The 19,844-nt window shown below is 43.5% G+C and overlaps 1 protein-coding gene and 1 pseudogene across 3 annotated transcripts in view; both read left to right on the top strand.

The window, feature by feature from the left end:
• The window catches only part of Bmper (BMP binding endothelial regulator), a 254,257-nt gene extending 236,135 nt beyond the window's left edge, over positions 1–18,122 (top strand). For 2 of the 3 annotated variants that reach the window (XM_045135611.1, XM_045135609.1), the window contains 2 exons: positions 11,221–11,351; positions 17,026–18,122. In XM_045135611.1, coding sequence (XP_044991546.1) covers positions 11,221–11,351; positions 17,026–17,207 — 313 coding nt within the window. In that variant the 3' untranslated portion in view covers positions 17,208–18,122. The remainder of the gene's footprint in view (positions 1–11,220; positions 11,352–17,025) is intronic. The other variant, XM_045135610.1, reaches the window with a different exon arrangement.
• On the top strand, positions 6,801–8,492 carry LOC105943689 (annotated as a pseudogene).
• Positions 18,123–19,844: the final 1,722 nt, after the last annotated feature.

Below are 19,844 nucleotides of genomic sequence, written 5' to 3'. Positions count from 1 at the left end.
AGCAAATGATGTATGCATCACTGTAGAAGAGTCAGGAGCTGCCACCTGGGTAGCTTTTGTAGTATAATGTGACATGGAGCGGTCTTCGTACCTTGGCTACCACATCTAGGTGCAACTCAAGTTTAGATAGATAAAGGCAGAACATTAAGAGTTAAAGACTAAGTGACAGGTCTTTATTGGCCTCACAGAGGCTGGTCCACTTGACTAGAGATGTTCTCACATCTCTCTTCCCTCTTCTTCTGGATTCCCAGGCACCAACAAGCCTAAAATCCCTTCATTTGCTTCTAAGCACTGCTCAGATGTGTGGAGCTGGGAAATCCATATGATCACAATATTGTTTTCTAGTTCTCTTCCTCCTCCTGGTGCTATACTTGTCTCAGGAAAGCTGACCTCCAAATTGACAGACTGAAGCAAAAGGCCCTTTCTAGTGGCGGGGGGGGGGGGTACATATCCAGCGCCCAGATGGAGCTGACTGCTGTTAACACTCTTCTGTTCTTCTGGAAGTAGAGCAGAGAGCCTTTCAATGTTATGCAAGAGGAGCAGCCCTTGTTCCAGGAAAACCACCTGTATTTGCTATTGCTGAGAAGCATAGACATTTTGAATTTAGCAGTATTATGGCTTATCCTTTTGTAGAAAAATATTTTATTTATTTATTTGAAAGAGAGAGAAAGAAAGATGGAGAGAGAAAGAGACAGGGCATGCTAGGGCTTCTAGCCACTCCAGACGAACTCCAGACACATGTGCCACCTTGTGCATCTGGCTAATGTGGGTCCTTGGGAATTGAACTTGGGTCCTTTGGCTTTGCCAGCAAGTACTTTAACTGCTAAGCCATCTCTCCAGCCCATGGCTTGCCCTTTTTAATAACATGAAGAGCTATGATTTGTTCTTATCATATTGACATGGACTTTTCTGGAAGTGCACTGTTAAGACAGAATTCTCTCATCAAATATTGCTTTCCAATTAATAAGAAAATTCCTAGGAGACAGAGGAAGAATGGAAAGCATTCCAAATGAAAATGGCAAGAGGCAAGATGGTTACAAAAATAGCTCGTTTCAGGGCTTTCTGTGTCCAACAGCACCCACAGTTGTGGCCACTTTTGGCAGTAGCATCGGTGTGCATGTACCTGACCTGGTGAGCTGGGTAAACTCACATCTGCTCCGTGATTTGCTGGCTGCTTACTGCGCTGCATGCTCTGGTTGTCTAGGACTAGATGAACTGGACGCAGTCTTCGTTCCCAGCAGGAAAACAAGTGATTATAGTTCAAAGGGAGTGTCCAACACTACAGGTGTGGTGGTCATGGGACCTGTGGTGCTTTGAATGTAAAATGTCCTCCATAGTCGCAAGTGTTTGTGATAAAGATTTCTACTGAGCTGGTGGAACCTGACTGGAAACGGTGTGTCACTGGGGATTTTATAGGTCATCCCCGTGGCTGCTGAGAGCTGGCTCATTCAGACGTTCTCTTTCCAGCTGCCTTCCCTGCTGTGCATTCTCTTCCACAGTGGGGCTTCCCCTTGAAACTGAAAGGCAAAATAAACCCTTTCTTCCAATAAGCTGTGTCTGGTCTGGTGTTTTATCCTAGTAACAAGAAGGTATCTGCTGGACTGGAGAGATGGCTTAGCAGTTAAGGCACTTGCCTGCAAAGCCTAAGAACCCATTTGTGCAACTCTCCAGATCCCAAGTAAGCCAGATGCACAAGGTGACACAAGCACCAGGTTGCACGTGCCCACTAGGTGGCGCATGTGTATGGAGGCCAATTGCAGTGGCTGGAGGCCCGGTGTGTCAGTTCTCTCCACCTCCCATTTTATTTGTTTAAGATTTATTTTTATTTTATTTATTTATTAAATACAGAGTGAGTGTGAGAGAGAGAATAGGCATGCCAGGGCCTCTAGCCACTGCAAACAAACTCCAGATACATGCACCACCTTGTGCATCTGGCTGACATGGGACCTGGAGAATCGAACCTGGACCCTTAGGCTTTGCAGGCATGTGCCTTAACTGCTAAGCCATCCCTCCAGCTCTCTCCCCATTTTTAACAAAGAAGATATCCACTATGGAACCTAATAGGGAGTAGCTCTGTATGTCTGGGCCAGTCAGGGAGAACATGTGAAGAATTGGAACGGAGCTTGAAAGGGTCAACATCCTATTTTGTCTGTGAAAAAGCAAGAAAGTGCATTGTAAGGCCAAACCAGTGAGAGAGCAAGGACCGGTGGGAAGAAGCCCAAAGGCTGCTGTGATATTCCCTAAAACTTGGTGAATGAATGAGTGTGAAAAGTAGATTGAAAGGGACCCTAATTTGATGACAAGAAATCTGAACTTTGTTGTTGTTGATGGGATCTTATTGCATAGCCCAGGCCAGCTTTGAACTTGTCACCCCTCTGTTTCTTCCTCCCAAGTGCTGGGATGAGCTTTCTACTTTCTTTTGGAGTGTCAGTAAGAAGGCAGAAGTGAGTTTGTTCCTATCTTACCACACCTATGAATCCCTCTGAGGGACTAGAATGACTTCCTGGTTTTTATACTTAATTATTTTTGGCAATTTTACATATGCACATAATATATTTTGATCACATTTATCCCCTACCACCATCCCTGTGCTCTTCTGAGTCCTGCTGAATCCCTTCTTCTTCCCAAATAGTGACACTTCCACTTTGATGTCTTGTATCATTATTATTACTATTAATTTGTATGTATGTGTGCGCATGTGTAACCCACTAAATTTAATTAGGGTTGCTTGCATGAGCATGGATATGAAGTAGTTTACTGGATCATGAGCAACTACCCAGTGATCTCATTACTAGACAAGAGAGCTTCCCCTTCTCCAAGCACCATTAACTGCTAATAACTGCCCAGAAAGGCATGGGCTCTCATGAGCCCCTCCTCTGTCCATTACAGATTGTCTTGTATGTCTCATGCAGGTAACCACAGCTGCTGTGGGGTCATGAGCACAATGGCTATGTCATGTCTGGAAGACAGCGCCCATAGCACCCCTTCCATCCTCTGGCTCTTACATTCTTTCTGCCCTCTCTCCCTAGATATTTCCTGAGCCTTGTAGGAGGTGATACAGATGTCCAACTTAGGGCTAAATACTCAGTAGTCACTTATTCTCAGCACTTGGTCCAGTTAGGAGTCTCTGGAGAAACCGCCACCCACTGTGAAAAGCTGAGAGTACCACTGATCTATGGGCAGAAGCACACATATTTAGAAGGCAGTTTGAAGAATAGCAGTTCTTCCTTCTCCTGAGATTTGCAGGGCATATCAACTGCCTTTATTTTTCTGCTAACACGTTCCTCTGTAACCAGCAGAAGTATGCATAATTGTTTCACTATCTGCTCCGTCTGTCTGGATGTCAGAGACGCGGCATCAGAAGACCAGTGAGGTAGAAATGTGGTGTCAGCACACAGTGGGCAGGAACAAAGCATGCCAGGCGCACCAGTGCAGACTGGCAAGATTTTATCAGAATTATTGAATAACTAAAACCTAGAAATGAATGCTATAACTTTCTGTTTTTTGAAACTTTACTTTCCAACTACAGTGCCTAAATTAGATGCTAATATGTTCCATGTTACCTATTGTTGTTTTGAGAATAAATTTTGATATTTATCTTTTTAGAAGTGGTATGTTGTTATGGGAAGTCAAAAGTAAAGAATAGTCATATTTCCACCATCCCAAGTTGAACACTGTGAATATTTGAACATATCTGTTTTTACTTAATCTTGTTTTCTGTCTATGATTACACAATATTGAATTCTTCAACCTGCTTTTATCTCCAGTTAATCTGCCCTGAACATATTTCATTTTTCAGAATATATTTTCAGTCTGGAGAGATGGCTCATTAGTTAAAGGCACTTGCTTGCAAAGCCTGATGGCCTGGATTTTATTCCCGAATATCCACATAAAGCTGGATGCACAGAGTCACAAGCATCTATGGCTTGTTTTCAGTAGCAAGATACCCTGGTGCACTCATTCATTCATTCATTCATTCATTCATATTCTCTCTCTATGTTTGCAAATCAATAAATACATATATATATATTTCAAAACCATCAGTGTGTAATGATTATAGAATATTTCATTGCAATACCACCTAAATCTATTTAACTGGTTCCTATTGTGCACTGTCTAGGTTATTCTTTATGTACCATTTTGTTCTAAAGTAGAAGCATTATGACAAAAATCCCTATTTTTGAAGACTTTGTCTACATGGATTACTATTCCCTTAGGTGTATGTATAATTTCCTTGTCAAAGAATGAGAGCGTTTCTTTGGACTATTCATAAAAATTGCCAAAATGCTCTCCAGCATCCTCATTTTACATAGCTACTATGAATTTGCGTTTTGGTTTTAAATTCAGAACAAACTGAGTTGTATTCATGGTTTTGCAAAGCTGGATTTGTCCTCAGCCTTGCAGCCTTGGGCAGTATCCTAAGCACCTCCACGCTCCAGTTTCCCTAGCTGTTACGTGTGAGCGCACACATGTATAAGTGTCTACCTCAGCCCCGTCCTGGTTCTTCATGAGAAAGTCGCTGGCTAGGTAGCGATCTCATAAGGTTTAAAACTATCTGTTAGTAACCTTCTGGACAGCTCAGTTCATATCTCCCTGAAGGGGCAGAAATATGACATTCTTAGCATAGGAACATGCTTGTAATAAGAATAGACTGTTTTATTCTTTGCCTGTAATATATTATATCATTACTTTCTTACTTTCAGGGTACCCTCCCAGAAGCATCTTAAGGAGAGAAAGGACTGATTTTTGACTGACAGTTTTGAGAAGCTTACCATGGACAGGAAAGCATAGTAGAGGCAGGAAGCTGTTGTCACATCATCATGTCAGTAAGGAGGGGCGGGAGGAGAGAGAGAAGCTTGGTGAACTTTCTTCTTTTGATACAGTCTAGGAACCCAGCCAATGGGATAGTGATGAGTCCATTTAGGGAGTGTCCACCCAACCTCAACTACTGTAATCTCAAAAATCCCTCACACACATGACCAGAGATTTGTTCCATTATGATTCTAAATCCTGTCAAATTGACAATAAGGATTAACCACAAATCCTGGGCAATTTTGTATGAAAATAATCAATTTGAGAAGTAAAAAAAAATCTTAAAATTAAAAAATATATTTAGTTTTCATTGTGTGTGTGAAAATTATAGCCTTATACCCCTGCTCCCCGACTCCCAATTTCCCTGAAGGCTCCCCTCAGTGAGGTTATTGGTGTTCACTATTGGGAAATGAAGGATTCAGTCAGGCTTTAATAGTGGCAGGGGAGTTATTCTTCAAGATATTTCTACCCATCCTGTGGCTCCTACAATCTCCCTGAGCCTGGGTGGGTCTTTCAGCAGTATGGTTTAGTGTGAGTTCCCCTTGGCTCAGGGTTTCTGATTTGATGTGTTTTGATCAACCACCGTATCTGCTGCCCACCAAAGTGTCTGTCACTGTTCCTTGGATCTGGTTCTCAGGCCAGTAGTGGGAGCATAATCATGTGGCCACTTCCTCTATACTTGCTTGTGGGCCTCAGCAGAACATCTTAGAATTTTAAGTACCATGACAAAACATGTCTTTTAAGCCTTTAAAAATATGTAAAATCTTTCAAGTTAAAGGAGTGATTTTGACAAGCATCTTCCCCATAAGTATTGTTTTTCATGGCTGTCAAGTCATGAAAACTTCAACTCTTTCTTGGTGTTTGTTTGTTTGTTTGGTTGGTTGGTTGGTTGGTTGGTTGGTTGGTTTTTCGAGGTAGGGTCTCTCTCTGGTCCAGGCTGACCTGGAATCAACTCTGTTGTCTCAGGGTGGCCTTGAACTCATGGAGATCCTCCAACCTCTGCCTTCCAAGTGCTGGGATTAAAGGCATGCACCACCACACCTGTTTCTTCTTTCTTTGTTTTGTTATGCAGTCATGCCTTTATTTGGGTCTGGTGATGAGGTAGAGTGTATATATGCAGGAATTATTAAATGTGTACTTAAGCCATGTCTCAGTGAGTTGGACTTAGCTCTCCTTAATGAATCCTAGATTGAAGAAATAATTTAAAGCCAGGCGTGGTGGCGCACGCCTTTAATCCCAGCACTTGGGAGGCAGAGGTAGGAGGATCACCGTGAGTTCGAGACCACCCTGAGACTCCATAGTGAATTCCAGGTCAGCCTGGGCTAGAGTGAGACCCTTGAAAAAAAATAATTTAATAAGACAAAAAGTAGAAATCATGAGGAGATATAGTCATTAAAAATCTAATGACAGGAGGCTGACTTAGTAGCTAAGGCACTTGCCTGCAAAGCCAAAAGACCTAGGTTCAATTCCCCAGGACCCACATAAGCCCAATGCACAAGATGGCACATGCTTCTGGAGTTCATTTGCGCTGGCTGGAAGCCCTGGCACATCCATTCTCTCTCTCTCTCTCTCTCTCTCTCTCTCTCTCTCTCTCTCTCTCCCCCCCCCCCTTCTCTCTGCTTTTGTCTCTTTCCAGTGAGTAATTTTTTTTTTAATTTAGTGACTTGATCTTAGATGGCGGCAGTCACAGGACAGTGAGCTTGAGGCTGCAGAAAGGCTTCCTTGCCGCCCTCCCTGGGTCTTTCCCCTCCTGTCCTCCTTCCCCCCATCCCCAGTCAAGACTGGACCTGGCTTTGGGGCATGCGCCCTGGGGAACAGAGCTCTAGAGCATTGATGCGGGGTCTCCCTGGGGCCTGGTCCTCTGGGCTGGGGAGGCATGGAATGTGACTGCCTCCGCTTCCCCCATGGAGCTGATGCAGTTCGCAGCAGGAGGAGACACGGAGGCCGCCAGGCACCCCTAAGGTTTAATTATTGTTTAAAGTGCATCAATGGAGCACACACAGGGAGTTTGGAGGACGATTAGCAGTGGTTTGGGGCTCAAAGACACGGTGTCTGATGGTTCCAGCTACATCTCCTGGACAATTATTCTGCAATTTGGCTATCAGCACCAAGCCTAAGATGATGGCAAACTCATAGATTCCTCCAAGACAAACAACACTATTCATGCTTTCTTGATGAATAAGCAAAGAACGGTGGTCAGCGTGCAGAGCAGAATGAGCTTGCACGACTGCCTTGTGAGAGCTCCCAAAGTGAGGCGCCTGTGAGCAGAGCGCTGTGTGGTGTTCACGCTTCTCCGTGAACGCAAAGGTGGGAAAGCAGGCGTAGACGGGACTGCTGATGCTGCCTCTTCGATTGAAGAACTACAAGTGGATTTCCTGGATCATGTGCCTCTTACAACTCAGAATTTTGCTCAGAAAATGTTCGAAAGCTTGTTTTCTGTCACACCTGTTCCTGCTAGATGGGCTTCCATGTCAGACTTGTGGCTACAGATTCCATGAGCACTTTAGAACTAACGATCCTATTGTGTGTGTGGACTGGAGTAACATCAGACAACTCTTGTTGTTTCCAAATCCAACTACTGGTGACGGTGGGGTACCAGCACCGCCTTCTTTAACAGTGCCTCGGATGCGAGAGTCTGTTTCCCCGATGCCTCTAGCTCCCAGCACAGACGCTCCACGCCTCGTGCCTTCATTTGCAGCACCTCCAGCCCTTCCTCTGAAGACTCCCTCTCCCAGAGGCAGCGGTCAGCATCCATGCTCACATGGTCAGCACCACCCTGCTGTGGACAGCAGGACGATTGAGGATGCAATTCGAAGTCACAGTGAGTCCGCCTCACCTTCAGCCCTGTCCAGCAGTCCCCCAAACCTGGGCCCAATATGCTGGTCACAGCCCCAAACCCCGGTGCCAGCCCAGAGGAAGCAGGTGCCAGGAGAAGAACAGGGACAGGGAGACCCCAGCTATTACTGGGAACTGGAAGAGTGATGCCCTCCACTCGGATTGGGTCAGGCTCTTTGGCACCGTTTATAATGGCAAGTGGCACAGAGATGTCGCAGTAAAGATCCCAAAGGTTGCTGACCCAACCCCAGAGCCATTTCAGGCCTTCAGGAAGGCAGTTGCTGTCCTGCACAAAACACGGCATGCAAGCATCCTGCTGTTCGTGGGGTACATGGCAACTTGGTGATTGTGACCCAGTGGTGTGAGGGCAGCAGTCTCTACAAACACCCGCACGTCAGGAGCCCACACTCCAGATGTTCTGGTTCATTGGCATTGCCCAGCAGACAGCTCAGGGGATGGACTATTCGCATGCAAACAATACCATCCACAGGGCACGTGAAATCCAACGATATATTTTTCCATGAAGGCCTAACGGTGAAAATTGGAGATTTGGGTTTGGCAGCAGCGAAGTTTCCCAGGAGTGGTTCTCAGCAGGTTGGACAGCCCACCGGCCCTGTACTGTGGGTGGCCCCGAGGTGGTCCAAATGCGAGATCAAAAGCCATTTGGCTTCCAGTTGGATGTCCGCTCCTATGGCAATGTGCTATGTGAGCTAATGACAGTCAAGCTGCTGCTAAGGACCTTCTAGACTACCCACAGGGCCCTAACTCCATGTTGCCTTCTTTTCAACCCCTCCTGGTCCTGGAGAAAGGAGCCATCCACTAATGCTACCTGGCCTGCTCCAGAGCCTAGCCTACTGCAGATGCTTATAAGTTGGGCCCCAGCTGAATACTTCTAGGGCAAGAAAAAGGCCTTGGAAGGAAGAAAAGGTAGCTGGCCGCCCAGCCCTGATACAGGGACCCACGGAAATGAGCCTCTTCGAGGCATACCGATTGCAGGAGGGACTGCTCCTCAGAGATGGTGGCGCAGCGCCAGTTTTTCACAGAGTGCACCAAACATCCCAGGACTGCCGAGACCCCGGTCACCTGGAGGAGCCTGCTTTGGTACTATGGAACTTGACTTCGGGGACCCAGCTACTGAAGTGTCCAGTGTGGGATGGTTTTCCACGTGAGGTGCTTCACCCTCCTGAACACGCGGAATTTGTCTTCGGGAAGCTGCTCCTCTGGGGCGGGCCACAGGGCCAGCCCCGTCTTCAGTCACATCATTGTGTCTGTAAGAAAGTCAGAAATACAGGTTTCCTTCATGATTTTGGTGTTTAACTTTGTTTTTATTGCTTCTGACAAGATACAGTTATCTGATGGTTCCTCAATTATGTCATTTTAATAAAAGAAATTAATTTTTTTTAAATCGAGTGCATTGAAAAAATTAAATTTCATTTGTTTACTGTCCATAATTTTTTTTTACAGAATCAAAGTAGCTATTCTTTACAATTAGGGGACTCAGGTTTGCATGATAAGACTAGTCCTTTTTTGTAAAAGTACATCATTTTTCCAGGCCCGTTAGATGTCAGTCCATCTATGCTATAAGAGTGGGAGCAATATGCAGGGAAGAGACCCACTTTGCACAGGCCATAGATCGGGCAGTGCTTAAAACTCTCCTGGGAATGAAATGGCAAAGGAAATGGACTGGACAGGGGTTCACAGGTGGATGCTGAGAGGCCATTTTAAGGACAAGCGTTACTGGTTTTTTCTTTGGAAGTCTAGAGGTTCCATCCAATACAAAGGTACGACTATGTCTTCAGTTGGGAATGCACTTTCTAAAATGTGATTTCACATGATTTCTGTAGTGCAAGCACTAAGAAACACAGTCTTGATTTCTACAGAGAGGAAAGAGATCAGTGTTTTAGTCCTGGTTATTATGTCTCAAGTTTAACCTTCCTTGCTCAGTGGAACGGAACTGGCTCTTTCTGTATCTGTTCAGTAGCTCCTGTGTCTCTGTTAGTTCTTGCTTCACAGGTCTGTGTCTTTGAGTGCTGGCCTGTGATACTGCTGCAGGTTCACTGTGCCATCATCCATCCTTACATGTTTTTGCTGTTTAGTTCTGAGCATGTGGTGTGCCCATGGCTGGCTACTATTCTCTATATGACCCACACCAAGAGAAAATATTGCACGTGTTGTTGGATGAACACATCCCAAACAGTTTTTTAGAATCATCTGTGTCACTTACAATCTTGATAACTAATTTTTCTGTATCCAGTCTTGAAATGTATCCTGGATTGAAAAAGATTTGAACAAAAGCATGGAAATAAGAATAACTTAAATTTATTCATATTGGCATCATCTGGCATAAGTGTTAGCTCAAAATTGTTAAGCCTTAAGTTGCCTGTGAGTGTTGGACTATGGCATAAAAACAAGAGAATCACTCTCAAGGTTAGGAAATATAATTTGATTTGTTCTTTTGCAACTTATAAGTGTGGATTTTGGAGCTTCATTTATAAAACAGGAACTATATCTTGATTGCTATGTAATGACAGACTACCTGGAAAAGCATTTATGACAGCTGTAATACCACATGCTGATGTAAGGTCGTTATTGTCAATTGGCATTTAAATATAGTTCAGCTCAATTTATATATCCTGGCCATTCGTTTTCCTATTTGCACTTAAGCTATGAAGAAAACTTGATTAAATACTCTTTAACCTCTCTATTTAATAAGGTGTCCAAAATCCTTTCTTATGGATCTGTTGGCTGCATTCTAAATACTGAAAATGAAAAGATGATTCTAAGGCATTGCAAAAGTGAAAGCATCTTAGCTTTACCCTTCGACCACTATGTTGGTCGTTACAGCAGACCCAATCATCCCTTCTTAAACGTGTGTGTGTGTGTGTATGTGCACGCCCACACACTCACACACACATACACGCATGTGGGCACATGCATAAGGGTCTTTCCTGCTGCAAACAAACACATTTCTGGCTTTATGAAAGTGCCTGACCTGGGCTAGAAGGCTTTGTAAGCCAGCACCTTTAACTGCTGAGCCATCTCCCTCACACACCAACCCAATCAGTCATTCTTTTATCAGTGATGGTAACAATTGGCAGTATGTGGAACAGAGGCTGTATTTGAAGAGCTGCCTTTCCAGTATGGTGGCAACTGAGTTCAGGGGCTATTTAAATCTAAGTAAATTAAATTAGATCAAATTAGAAAGTCTGTTGCTCCATTGAACCAGCCACATATCAAGTCCTCAATATGGATAGTGACTTCCTCGCTGACCAGAAAAGCTACTGGAACATTTCTGTCATTGCAATAAGTTCCTTTGACTAGTCCAATTCTAGAAGGAAAATAAATAATCTGCTATCACAGTACTTAGAGGTAGTGAACAGTAATATTGCTGAATTCTTATGTCTGTTTTTAGGTTTCTAACCTAAAATAGCAACCTTTAATAAGGATTTCACATACATATATTCAACATTTTTGGCCAGTAGCATTTCAAGCATGATTTTTTTAAGTATTCTTATCTCTCTTTCTCTCTCTCTCTCTCTGTATGTGTTTTGTTTTGTTTTTTGGGTCCTGTAGGTCCTGCGTGACAGACATGTGTGAATGCCCAGTCCATAAAAACTGTTACTGTGAGTCATTTCTGGCATACACCCGTGCCTGCCAGAGAGAGGGCGTCAAAGTGCACTGGGAGCCTCAGCAGAGCTGTGCAGGTAAGAGGCCCTGAGAATCCAGCCAACAGAAGTTCACTGCTGCGCTCACCATGGCAAAGGGGAGATTTGCAAATGCCAATGTCGATAGCCACATTCTCCCCTGACCAAAGGGGAAATCCCATCAGTGACCCAAGCAGATTATAACATACTACAACTTGGGTGCTTCCCACAAGGCAGGGTAGACAGGACCTAAGAGAAACACTTGTGACAAGCAGATTTTTAACAATTTAAGAATCTCCACTATTACAAAATAATCACAAATCCAGCTACCAGCTGGTCGTACTTAGCACATGGGTAATTTTGACTATGGCTTAGGTCATGTGTGGAGCTAAGGAGATTTAGGATCACTCCAGTCATCTGGGGTCCTCAGGATAAACATCATAATTTTTAATAGATCTTTAAACCCTAGCAGAATGTTTCTCTCCCTTTGAGAGAGAGATTTCTACTGCAGAGTTTATTAGTTCTTTGTCCTCAGGCCCATTACTTAGCTTCCTTGAGATGTGTCAAATAAACGTCTTTGTTAATTTAAGAGTATTCATTTAAATGTGGCTAGCTAGGTACTGGGTGCTGTTCTAGACACTGTGACTGCTTTGACATATGCGGAAAGCCCTTGTCTTTGAAGTAATGGCCATCTCATGGGAAAGCAGACAAAACCACTAACTATAATGCACACTTGCACATGATAGCATAAGGAAGGAAATAAACAGAGTAGAGTTATAGAAAACAAATGCAGAGGAGGTCGGTACCACATGTAGAGGGGTGAGGAAGAAGGTTTCCTTGAAAAGGAGGAATTTCAACATCATCCTATAAGCAGTATATGCAGAAGCGTCACAAAGTAGCAAGCTTTGAGTGCTGGCTCTCACTGGAAGGGAGCCAGCTGTAGCCTGATCCTGGTAAGCAAGGAAAAGGTTTGCACAAATGAGAACGGGTGGGAGTGGAGGCTGGATTATACTGACCTTTGCAGGCCTTGGAAAGGAGTCTGCCTGGTAGTCCAAGAGAAACGAAGCCATTGGTGCTTTCCCAAGCTTAGTGCATAAAAAACCGGATAGAGAAGTCCAAGTTGAAAAATGGTGGCCAGGAAGGAGGCTGTTCAAGAAGTTGTGATATACCAGCAGTAGCTTCGACTTGGATGATTGTCTTGCACACATCACAGGGAGCATCCGGGCATAGTCCACAATTTTACAACAGTGCCTGCTGTCTTGTGGGTTAAGTATCAACATATGCATGAGGCATCTTGAAGAGGGTCCATCTCAGAAGACGCTCCTGCAACGGCAGCGCTGCTGCTACTTAGATGTAAAGTGAAATGACCGAATATTTAGCATCTAATTCAGGGGCTGGTAAACATTTCAGTCTAAAGTGACAGATTTTCCAAGAATGAAAAGACTGAGGGCTTTCCCGAATTCTATCATAATCCTTACAGCCTGAGCACAGGTTGTAGATAAGGAGACAGTTCGTGTGCTTAATAGTTCTAGAACGTAGTGGAACACAGGGGTGACAGTCTGGTGAAAAGTAGGTAAATAAGTGCCCAGAAGCAGTCTTTGCATGGCACAGGTATCATGCTCACTTAGGCTGGTACGTTTCAGCATAGCTGAAATTGGAATAACTCTGAAGCTTGAAAACCATCCCAGAAGCCATACCTCAGCCCCATGACCAGATTAGCCTTGGCTACATCTAAGAACTTCCCAGGCACGAGGTCTTCACATATAGCTAGAGTTAAAACCCCTGAGTTGGTTTGTGTGCATACTTGGGTGACCTTGGTGCAGTGGAATCACAGGTATTTGGGGGTTTCTGCCCCTGGGTGCAGCCAGGTCTTTGGAAAGGGGCCAAAAAGCCTTCCATTTATTTCTGCTATTCCTTTCGATTCTATTTTTCCCATTCTGAAAAGCCAAGTCTAATCTTTACGACAAGGCTTGCTTTCTCTGACACCAGTACCATCGATCAGTGCTGCTTCTGTCAGATGAGAATTGCCTCGATGAGAACAATCCACAGCCAGGCGTGGCTGAGGCTGCTAGAAGTTGATGCCAGTGGCTGATCTCTAACTTAAAGCATATCTGTTGGGTCAAATACAGAAGGGTGATGTTTGGTAAGGGTTGGGTCCTTCCAGCCTGTCTTATATAGTTCCAGCTCCCTTCTTGTATTTTGAATGCTCTTTCCCTTAAATTTATCATAAAAATGACTAAAATGGATGGAGGCAAGCACTCAGCCATCTTCCTGGAGTGATGGAGGGCTCCAGAGTTGTACATTCTATTGGCTGTGGTGGTACTGTGGACAGGACCCTGTTCAATGCAGGATGCATGAGCCCCTCCTCTGGCCCAGGACGGTACTTCGCTTCATCCCAGTGCACACGCTGCATTTGAGGATGACACGTGTCGCATCAGCATCCGCATTTAAGGGACTAAATCTCTGGAGCTAAAACGGCATTTCTAATGGAAAAAGAATATGCTCCCCAGAGTCTTATTTACCTGTCAAAATCAGTGGAGTCGTCTGTGTGAAGTGTAGCTCCATCAGTGTTCTGTTGAAGACAATGCTGTACATGTACATGCGCGCGCGCGCACACACACACACACACACACACACACACAAAACGGACTTTCACAGATTGAAAGTAATTGGAATCACTACATAAAACACAATGTGCTAATGGATATAGTGAAAGGATAGGAAAGTTTAATAATAACCACTTTCTTAGTATTTTTCTATGTATAGCTTCAAGAACTATACTAGAATTTTATGATGTATGCTACCTTATCTCATACATTTAATGCTGTACACGCCTATATGCCCTATATGGTAACATTATGTTGCCCACATTGCACTGATAGAGCAATTGAGACTGAGAGCATTAAACAAGTTGCTGAAAGTCAAAGAACTGGGAACAAGGAAGCTGGGTATCAAGTTCCAGTCAGATTACATCATAGCTTCAGTTTTCATCAGAATGAAAATACAGAAAAGCAAGAGCACTATAGGAAATATGAATACATAGTTATACGAACATCCACCCATTTAGCCAAATATTTGGAATCTAGATTTCTTTTCGTTTGGTTTTTCACACCTCCTGTGTGCCACCATGACCATTTGGTATCTAGATTTGTATTAGCATTAGTGACTTTCCAATTTCTGTTTATTTGCTCTTGAAAAGTGTTACCTAACCCCTTCTAATTCTGCAAATTTTATTTTATTTTATTTTATTTTGTTTTTCGAGGTAGGGTCTCACTCTGGCCCAGGCTGACCTGGAATTCACTATGGAGTCTCAGGATGGCCTCGAACTCACGGCGATCCTCCTACCTCTGCCTCCTGTGTGCTGGGATTAAAGGCGTGCGCCACCACACCCGGCTCTAATTCTGCAAATTTGCTATGATTCTTGTCTCATGTATCTTACACTGGCTTCCTTGGCAGAATGTCTGTCACCTGCCAACAAGTTACACTAATTGTCACTACACATTTACTAATGCATTTTACAGGTAGAAAATGTGTTGGGAACACAGGTTTCCATGTCTTTCTGCAGCACCAGGGATGGTCTGTTGTATTACAGAAGCAGTTTTCTCCTTGGTTTGGTTCCTCTGTCCCCAAATGCTTCTAGGTCCTCCCTGCATCTCCTTTACCCCCCTCAGTCATTCTGGGCTTTTCCTTGTGTGGCTGGATTGACTAGATACCTCCCGTGAAATCATGAGCAGTGGTCAGGCATTGTGACCTCAGCACCCCATGGAGGCACAGAAACTGCTCAGCTTATTGAACAAAAGGATGAACTTAACACATAGTGTCTTCATGTGTCACTGTAGCTAGTGGATGTCGCTGGATAGTACAGTCATTCTAACCCTCAGTGCTGTGGTTGTCTCCTGATTTAAAAAAATGACACACACACACACACACACACACACACACATATATACATGTATATGTATGTGTATATATATGTGTGTGTGTGTGTGTGTGTGTTTTAATAATTATATTTTCCTTTTATAAGTTAGAAAGGCATTTGGTTTCATGGAATGTGAAAGAAGGCTCAACTCATTATTAACTTTCTAGAATCATCTAAAAGTTGTGCTGAATTAAAGATAAAACTAACAATTCTATTCCCCAGCTTAAAAGCCCCCCCAAGCTTTCCCTATGCCAGGGCTTTGCAAGGACATCTGAGGTCTCTGGCCGGGGCTTCTTCTCTTGCTTTCTCTCACCACTCTCGCTCCTTAGCCTCCGTACTTCTGCTGACCCAGCAAGCCAAGCATGTTCCCCTCCCATTCAGCTCTCACACCGACTGCTGTTCCCACTTGCCCCTGATTCTTGTGTCCCTCTCTGGGAAACTCCAGCATGGCTCTCCAATTTCTGCTCATCCTTTCCCTCTTTGTTTCTAGTGCTAGGGATCAAGCCCAGGTTGCACACGCTAGGTGAGCACTGAACTACACTGCCAGCCTTCTGCTCAGTTTTTCTGATTTGGTGGGATTTGCTTGTTCTCTATCATCTTTCGTGATCCCTACCCAACTCTCAATGTTATTATTTTTTGTTTCCATCTGTGTCTCTTTGTCTCCTCCCTCACTCTTTTTCTTTCTTTTTCCTCTTCCACTGCATTTCTGTCTGGTATGGTTAGGAATCTATTTATATGGTAATTTCTTCTGTGTCACCATCCACATCCTCTGGCTCAGTCACCAGCCACTTCCCCTGCATGGTCACACATATGATTTTCTGTATTTGGCTCTACTCTTGCTCCAACTTGCCTCAAATTAACTATTGATTAAAATATTTCACACATGGGCTGGAGAGATGGCTTAGCGGTTAAGTGCTTGTCTGTGAAGCCTAAGGACCCCAGTTCGAGGCTCCATTTCCCAGGACCCATGTTAGCCAGATGCACAAGGGGGTACATGCATCTGGAGTTCGTTTGCAGTGGCTGGAGGCCCTGGCACGCCCATTCTCTCTCTCTATCTGCCTCTTTCTCTCTCTATCTGTTGCTCGCAAATAAATAAAAATAAAAAACAAAAAAGTAAAAAAAAAAATATTTCACACAGGGATGGATAGATGGCTCAGTGGTTAAGGCATTTGCCTACAAAGCCCAATGACCAGGGCTCAATTCCTCAGTACCCATGCAAAGCCAGATGCACAGTGGTGTGTGGATCTGGAGCTTGTTTGCAGTAGCTGTATGCTCTGATATATTCTCCTCTCTCTCTTTCTCTCTCTCTCTCTCTTTCCACCTCCCCCCCACCCTTGTAAATAAATAAATAAATAAATATTTCACACATTACAACTATTCTCCATAGATGCTTTTCTGTGTATAATTCTACACTTTAAAACGTTGATGTAGTTGCACACATATTTTCTTCATCACAGCTCAGGACCTGGAGAGACCATTGGAGTTCACTTTTCGTGGTATTTGTAATAAATAACCATTTTTAACTTTTTTTTTAAATCTTACAAATTGAGTTTGTCTACCTAGGAATGAAAAGCCCTCATTACTGTCATTTTTATTTTGCAGTTCATCAGCTTAGGGCTAGGTCTTTGGGTTTGATATCAGAGATGCAGGCAATTCCCAGAGTGTTTGAGACAGGCTGGTTTTCCATTATTCCCTTGATAAAATGCAAATCTGGACTGTACTGTAGAAGGATATGTGTATTGACAGGAGTCCACAGACAGGAGTTAAGTTAGCCTGGCGTTTCTCCACGTGACACCTTTGTACCCTCTTTTGCAGCCACCCAATGTAAGCATGGTGCTGTGTATGATACCTGCGGCCCGGGATGTGTCAAGACCTGCGATAACTGGAACGAAATTGGTCCATGCAATAAGCCGTGTGTCGCCGGTTGCCATTGTCCAGCAAACTTGGTCCTTCACAAGGGAAGGTGCATCAAGCCAGTCCTGTGTCCTCAGCGGTGACCTTTGTCCCAGTCCTTAAGACTTTGAAATCTGGTGTCTTTGACACAGACGTGGAAGAGCCAATGAAGGACTGAGATGTTTATGTGCCTGACTGCACACACACAGAGTATATATGTGTATATACAGATATATAGATATATTCAAAAGCATTTCATCATTTATATAAACTATAGGCAGATTATATGTATATTTTTTGCTATAAGACATGTATTATTTCTAGAATCCTAATCCCTAAGCCATTGGGTACATTGTATAAATACACCAGGTGCTTTTAATTTAATAAGATGGCATGCAGACCTATCGGAGGGCTTTAACATTGCATATAGTTGCTGTTTGGGGGAAGTTTTCTAGGAACCCTCATTTTTCTGCCTAAATTAATTTAAGCTTTGAGTCAGTATTTGTAAGTAAGTGGGAGATGTGCTTCTTTAGAGAAAGGCACATTTATCTAGGGACATGTTTCCAAGGAAAGTATCGTATGCCTGAGAGAGATGGTAGAGATTGGTGACAGGTCCTAATGGTGCATGCAAACAAAGGGAGAAGCTATTAGACTTCACTGGGTCATAGTCTGATATTATTTCAAAAACTGAACAGTTGCCAAGAAATATACATTTGTTATGAGGGTGTTACCAAAGAATCAAATGATTTCTTGCCATTTTTGCACACTCCACAAATCTCTTCATTACATATGTGTGTGATAGATGGGACCTTTTGTATGCCATGCAATGAGATTAAGGAGTATCTGGATGACATGTTAATTTTATTTAGCATGAGAAGATATGTGAGATACCATTGCCAACGTATGCAGAAATAACATTTTCTCTGAATCTCAGAGCAGGTCAAAACCAATGAGTAGATTGAGGCCATCTATATATTTGTGACTATACCATGCATAAAATAAAAGTCTTTCACTATTTCTGTTGGTTTCCTGTCCACTGCTGTTTGGTGACTATTAATATATTATGAATACTGGACAGGACAGAGGATGTATTGACCATCTGACAGCATCATTTCAAGAAAGAACAGTCCATATATTACTTTAATTTGCTCCTAGTTTCTATATGATTTTGTTGACTTTTATTTTCTGATAAATATGTGGAAAGATCAATAAAAGAAAACACACTGGTGTCTAAATGTAAAATGTTCTGCATTGTAGTGATTAAAGGGCTTAAGATTTAAAACAATGTATTTTTTTTCCAGCAAGATATCCTGGGTGGTACTTCATAAGTCACTATACCAACTTCGAGTAATTCAACTTTAACAGTTTTATTTAGATACTTTTGGATTTTTTATATTTTATTTTATTTGAGAGACAGAGATAGTGAGGGAGTGTGTGAATGGGAGGAACAGGGCCTCCAGCCACTGCAAACAAACTCCACACGCATGTGCCATCTTGTGTAGCTGGCTTTACATGGGTACTGAGGAATCAAACCTGGGTGCCTTTGGCTTTTCAGGAAAGCACCTTAACCACTAATCCATCTCTTCAGCCCTTAGACATCACTTATTTACCTTGAATTAGCTTGCATGTTAAAAGTAAAAAGCGTTATTAATAGAGAATAGAAAAAAATCACAAATTTGCAGTGCAATTCCCTTGTTTATCAAGAGAATATGAGTCCCATTCCTGATAGGTGTTAGTTCTGACTTTATTCCGCATTGGTGATTAGGTGCTCAGTGCCATAGTGATAGCTCAGAAACCAAGGACACTGCTCTATTGCTGCTGTGCTCGGGTCACCACCCAATGCCAGTCCCCACTGTCTGTGGCCTAAGGTAGGCAGGACCTGGCTTCAGTGTTACATTAAGCAAGAGGACTTCAACTCTCATGCTTTTGTGGTGTGACTTACTTATAAAATGACCCTCATAGGACTGGAGAGATTGCATAGTGGTTAAGACCCTTACTTGTGAAGCCTGAGGCCCCAGGTTTAATTTCCCCATGTAAACCAGATGCACAAGGTGGCACATGCATCTGCAGTTTGTTTGCAGTGGCTAGATGCCCTGGTGTGACCATTCTGTCTTTCTATCTCTTTCTCTCTCTCTAATAAATAAAAAAAAATAAAAATAAAAATATTTTAAAATAGTTCATGTATTTAACCACTTGGTCCTCAGCTGGTGGTGCTGTTTGGAAAGGTTGTGGAACCTTTAGGAGATGGGGCCTTGTTGAAGGAAGTGGGTCACTGGGGATGGGCCTTGAGGTTTTATAGGCTGGTCTCACTTCCTGTTGCTCTTTGCTTCCTGACTGTGAATGCAATGTGGTCAGCCGGCCTACTGCTCCTGCCACATGCCTTCACTGACAAAACGGACTGTGCTTCCTAAACCAAAATAACCCTTCCTCCTTAACCTGCTTCTCATCAGGTATTTGGTCACAACGAGTAAAGTAACTAGCATACATGCCTTGGGTCCAGGAGTGGTCTGTCATCTTGTAAACATCCTCTGAGCATCTGGACCACACTTATGTGCTTATGTGTAATATAAAGGGGCTGTGCAGTGTGGCAAGCTGCATGGAGAATCAGAAGACCTCGCCAGCTCTGTCCCCACCACCTTCTCTGCCACTGGTGAGCCAGGAAACCTTGGACAGTGAGCTGAGGCCCTGAGGCTTACAAACCCTTGCACGTGTGGAATATCATTTTTATCCTGCATTCTCCT

This window comes from Jaculus jaculus, chromosome 16, assembly GCF_020740685.1.
Source record: "Jaculus jaculus isolate mJacJac1 chromosome 16, mJacJac1.mat.Y.cur, whole genome shotgun sequence".
NCBI classification, from domain to species: domain Eukaryota; kingdom Metazoa; phylum Chordata; class Mammalia; order Rodentia; family Dipodidae; genus Jaculus; species Jaculus jaculus.
The sequence above is the reverse complement of the archived record's forward strand: the minus strand, read 5'-3'. Positions and strand labels throughout refer to the sequence as shown.